The sequence below is a fragment of the Vicia villosa genome, linkage group LG1 (assembly GCF_029867415.1).
Source record: "Vicia villosa cultivar HV-30 ecotype Madison, WI linkage group LG1, Vvil1.0, whole genome shotgun sequence".
NCBI classification, from domain to species: domain Eukaryota; kingdom Viridiplantae; phylum Streptophyta; class Magnoliopsida; order Fabales; family Fabaceae; genus Vicia; species Vicia villosa.
This window is the reverse complement of record NC_081180.1, coordinates 210,998,003-211,002,287: the sequence shown is the minus strand read 5'-3', so window position 1 is coordinate 211,002,287 and position 4,285 is coordinate 210,998,003. Positions and strand designations below refer to the sequence as shown.

General features: G+C 40.2%; 1 protein-coding gene across 2 annotated transcripts; it reads right to left on the bottom strand.

The window, feature by feature from the left end:
- Positions 1-351: 351 nt before the first annotated feature.
- Positions 352-2,646, bottom strand: LOC131644838 (protein MAIN-LIKE 2-like). 2 transcript variants are annotated; one of them, XM_058915441.1, is made up of 2 exons: positions 1,931-2,646; positions 352-1,844 (listed from the first exon to the last, which is right to left on the bottom strand). In XM_058915441.1, exon 2 carries the CDS (start codon positions 1,719-1,721, stop codon positions 501-503), a length of 1,221 nt encoding a protein of 406 aa, XP_058771424.1. In that variant the 5' UTR covers positions 1,722-1,844; positions 1,931-2,646; the 3' UTR covers positions 352-500. Both variants share the same exon structure in this region, with proteins under 2 accessions (XP_058771424.1, XP_058771425.1).
- Positions 2,647-4,285: the final 1,639 nt, after the last annotated feature.

The following is a 4,285-nucleotide window of genomic DNA, read 5'->3' as shown; positions in this document are numbered from 1 at the left end:
TGGCGACAACAATGGGCCATAAGTGTACTCGCCAGTGGGCCTAGCGCCTACGTGTGTGTTTTAGGTGTTGTCGCCACCCCCCCAGCGACAACACCCCCCCCCCCCCCCCCCTTATTTTTTTTTCTTATTTTTTTTTTGTAATTTTTTTTCTTTAACATAATTTCTCTTAAATTTTTTTTAGTATTTTTTTTTAATAACTACAATTTTTTAATATTATTTTTTAGTATTTTTTTTAGTATTTTTTTTAAGAACAATTTTTCAATAATTTTTTTATATTGTTTTTTTTTATCTATCTTGTTAAAATTATTTTTGGAAGTTGGTGGTGGATTCATTATTTTGAAAGTTGGACATTCGTTAAAATAATTATATATTAAAATACAATAACGATACATTGACGATACAAATACATTAAAATTAAAGACATTTCAAAATACATTAACGATACAAATACATTATAATTAAAAACATTACAAAATACATTCACGATACAAATAAAAATCTTATTGCGCGCCACGTGGACCATGGTACGATCCACATTGAGGTTGCCTAATGGGTCGTGTAGACGGGTCACGAGTTGGTAATGCCCCCCTATTCCTGCGACGACGCCCCCCTCTATTTGGTTCGTCTTGTGCCAGAGTCGACGGCCCCTCAATGAAACCTGGGTCTTCAACATCTTGACCTATAGAATTCCCTCCATAGGATAGGCGGGTGCCCGCGGCGCTGTCGAAGCTTTGTCTAGGCGGGTTGAAATTCCTCCTAGTGGGTGCGGCCTGGAAGTTTTGGAAGTTGGTGGTGGATCCGGTTTGGTTAAAATACAATGGTTGTGGCGGTGTGTTGAGGTCAAATTGTTGGTTGGGGTACTGTGATGTGTGTTGGTCGAATGTGGTGTATTGCGGGTATTCTTCTTCTATGCCCATGTCGGGGGTCATTGGTGGTGATCTTGAAGAGCTCCCCGCATGGAATTCTTGGAAATGTGATCTAGAAGAGCTCCCTACATGGAATTGTTGATTTTGTGGTTGAGTTTGGGATGGAAAAAACTGGTGGAGTTGTTGGGAATGTTGTTGGTAAAAAGGTGTTTGTGGTTGCATTGGTTGTTGGTGGTAACTTTGTTGTTGTTGGTGTTGTTGTGGGTAATGTTGTTGTTGGTAATTTGGTGGTGGTTGTTGTTGTTGTTGGTAATTTGGTGGCGGTGGTTGTTGTTGTTGTTGGTGGTAATTTGGTGGTGGTTGTTGTTGTCCTCCAAAATATGGAGGTTGTGCTCGCGGGTCAGCTAAATAGAAAGGGGCAGACACAATCATTTCAGGATTTGTGACCGATCTGTACCAGTTTACATAGTCAACAGTTGGCTTCATTTCTCCCGGCGCCACAGGAAATTCTAGAACCGTTTTTGATCGACGAGCCCATATTTTACGCTGATCTATAGCAAACGACTTGTAATTTTCAACGTACCACTGTTCGCTAACCTTCGCAAGATGCCAACGTCCCAAACAGTCAGGCTCAGGTGGGTCAGGGATACCTTGATGCATGCCGAATTGGAGCTTGACACGGTCACTCGGGTGCATCTCCACAGTGGTGAACCGTATGATGGGTGATTTTGCTGTCCAAATAGCCGCCTCGTCAAGGTCGGGTACGTGGTCCAATTCCAAGTAAGGACGCCAAATAAATTGCAAAGCAAATAATATTAATTTCAAAATATAGAAGATAGTTATTTTTAAAAACATATTTAGAAAATGGACATTTTTAGAGGTATTACATCTTGGGGTCCTAGTCGATCTAATATTTGGCGGTAGAAAATGATTTTGGAATCAGGCGTTTTGGACCAATCCATTCCGAGTGCATTGAACCTAAACACATTAAAAGATATAAATAAATATAGTTACAAATAATAATAGAATAAAAAGCAATAATTAAAATAAGATCCAAAAGTTACCTTGAAGCGTAAGGGAAGGCGTAACTGTTTGGATTTGCAGGGGCCAATACCGGCATTCTCCACCATGCCCATGCTTGTAGCAAGAATGCACATCCACTAAATGTACAACTATCCTTTTTTGCACATTTGCACAAGGAACTATATAGGTATGCCAACACAGCCGAACCCCAACTATATGTCTTTATTGCATCAATGTCCCCAAGTAAACACAAGTACATAAAATTAACACTATTTCCCGTGCCTTCGGGAAATAGAAACTTACCAAACAACAACATAATATACATCCTAGTTTTCTGCAGTATAGTTTCTTCGTCAGAAAACTGATCCAATTGAAGCCCAGCATAAGCTAGCTGAAGGCCAGCAAGCTTTATACCTTGGCCCCTACCCCTTTGTTGCCCCTCACCCTCTATTAAATCCACACCCAACAATTCGACGCATAGGGCGTTTGGTTGTTGGACATTTCCATACACTGCCTTTCCATTTGTTTTGAGACCCAATAACATGTACACGTCCTCTAGAGTGACGGTACATTCACCCATTGGAAGGTGAAAAGTATGAGTCTCAGGCCTCCAACGCTCACACAATGCTAATATAAACTTCATATCAACTGAGGTATGTGTTAAGTTCATTACCTCACCAAATCCCGCACGTTTAACGTAGTCCACAATCAAAGGGTCAGGAGCATTCATCTTACCAGCACGGGTCCTAAATCTCGTGACATCCTATAAAAAAAACACCTCCCATAAGTATTTGAAATTATTAAATTTAAGTAAAAAAAATTAAGCGTTAACTCAAACTTACATAAGCGGCAATGTTTGCAATGGTTCCTCGATGCTCTTGACCCATAGTTAGGAGAGACATGTTTGTTGATGATGAAACACAAAGTTGCTCTGATGATAAGTTGCTCTGATGAAAGTATAAGAGGTGATGAAGAACATGAACAAGTTTGGGAACATATTTATAGCCAAAATGCATAGGTTATTACGAGATTCCCTGCAGTGTCTTGTCCCGTCAAGTCTGTGGTGGGGACGAGATTCCCTGCAGTGTCTTGTCCCGTCAAGTCTGTGGTGGGGACGAGATTCCCTGCAGTGTCTTGTCCCGTCATGTCTGTGGTGGGGACGAGATTCCCTGCAGTGTCTTGTCCCGTCATGTCTGTGGTGGGGACGAGATTCCCTGCAGTGTCTCGTCTTGTCATGTTTATTTTAAATTATTGCATGCAGTGATTTATCATAATTTTTAATTCATTTAAAACATATGATTATAATATATTTTGAGGATTTTATATTAAATTAGCGCAGATATATATATTATGGAAAACATTAATTCATTCATTAATTAAAAAGGTACATTGCCAATAACCAACACAGAAACTAAAACATCTAAGAAAATAACACATAACAACTTGTAGTACACGCTCGATCATTGCAACACTTAATCTAAACTACTCGAGTATCACTGCAAGAACAACTGGATCTTCAACGCCTCGGTTAACCTCTCCACTGTGTGTCCAAAACATTAGATCCACGTCCACATCGTCTTTCACACGGTCCCAATAATACATGTAGGTGCCTTCTGGATTATTATCCGTCAACGTAATGTATGGACAACGGTAATCTATCTGTTTAACTTTTCTGGTCGGACCATCTAGTTGACGAAACCCAGTGTTGATGGCTCTAACAATTCTCTGGAAATTCCAATGGGGGTTAAGGCAGACACGCATGTGACTACCTTCCTAAAAAAAAACGACAGCCCAAACTGAGTTCATTTTTAGTGTTTGCAGTAAGAATGAAGAAAGAGTTGGTACTTCAACTCCACACACACACACCTTTATTTATAGTGGGTGAAATACCGCGGAAAATAATTTTGCTAATTATTAATAACTTAAATACTAATTGGAAACTTTGTAATGTTAAAAAAACATTTCATTAATATATGCTCAGAGCATTTAATTGGACGGTACAGAAGTAGCTGAAATGATAAAGAAACTGCAACATCTAGGATATTACAACGGTTAGGACAATGTCTTCTCTGTCCTCCATCATTCGAGTGCATTGAATGTCGTCCTCCATTGTCTCCCACCAACGCTGTCTTTCAAGAAAAACACCTCCCCTTGTTCTAAGTCTCTTGATAGATCTGATTTGTTCGCCTTGACTCCACTCTCCCTCCAAAAACCTGAGAAGGGTTCTCTTAAGCTGGTCCATGGATTGAATGTTCCAAAACATTACCTGCATGGGAGGTTTGACGGCAGAGAAAATAACGTATCCGTTCCTTCGAACAATGGGAGGTTGATAGTCCAAACGCCTTACAGGTGGTGGGGGCTCAGTAGTCCGGTGCGTGCTATCTGGCCTTATTCGA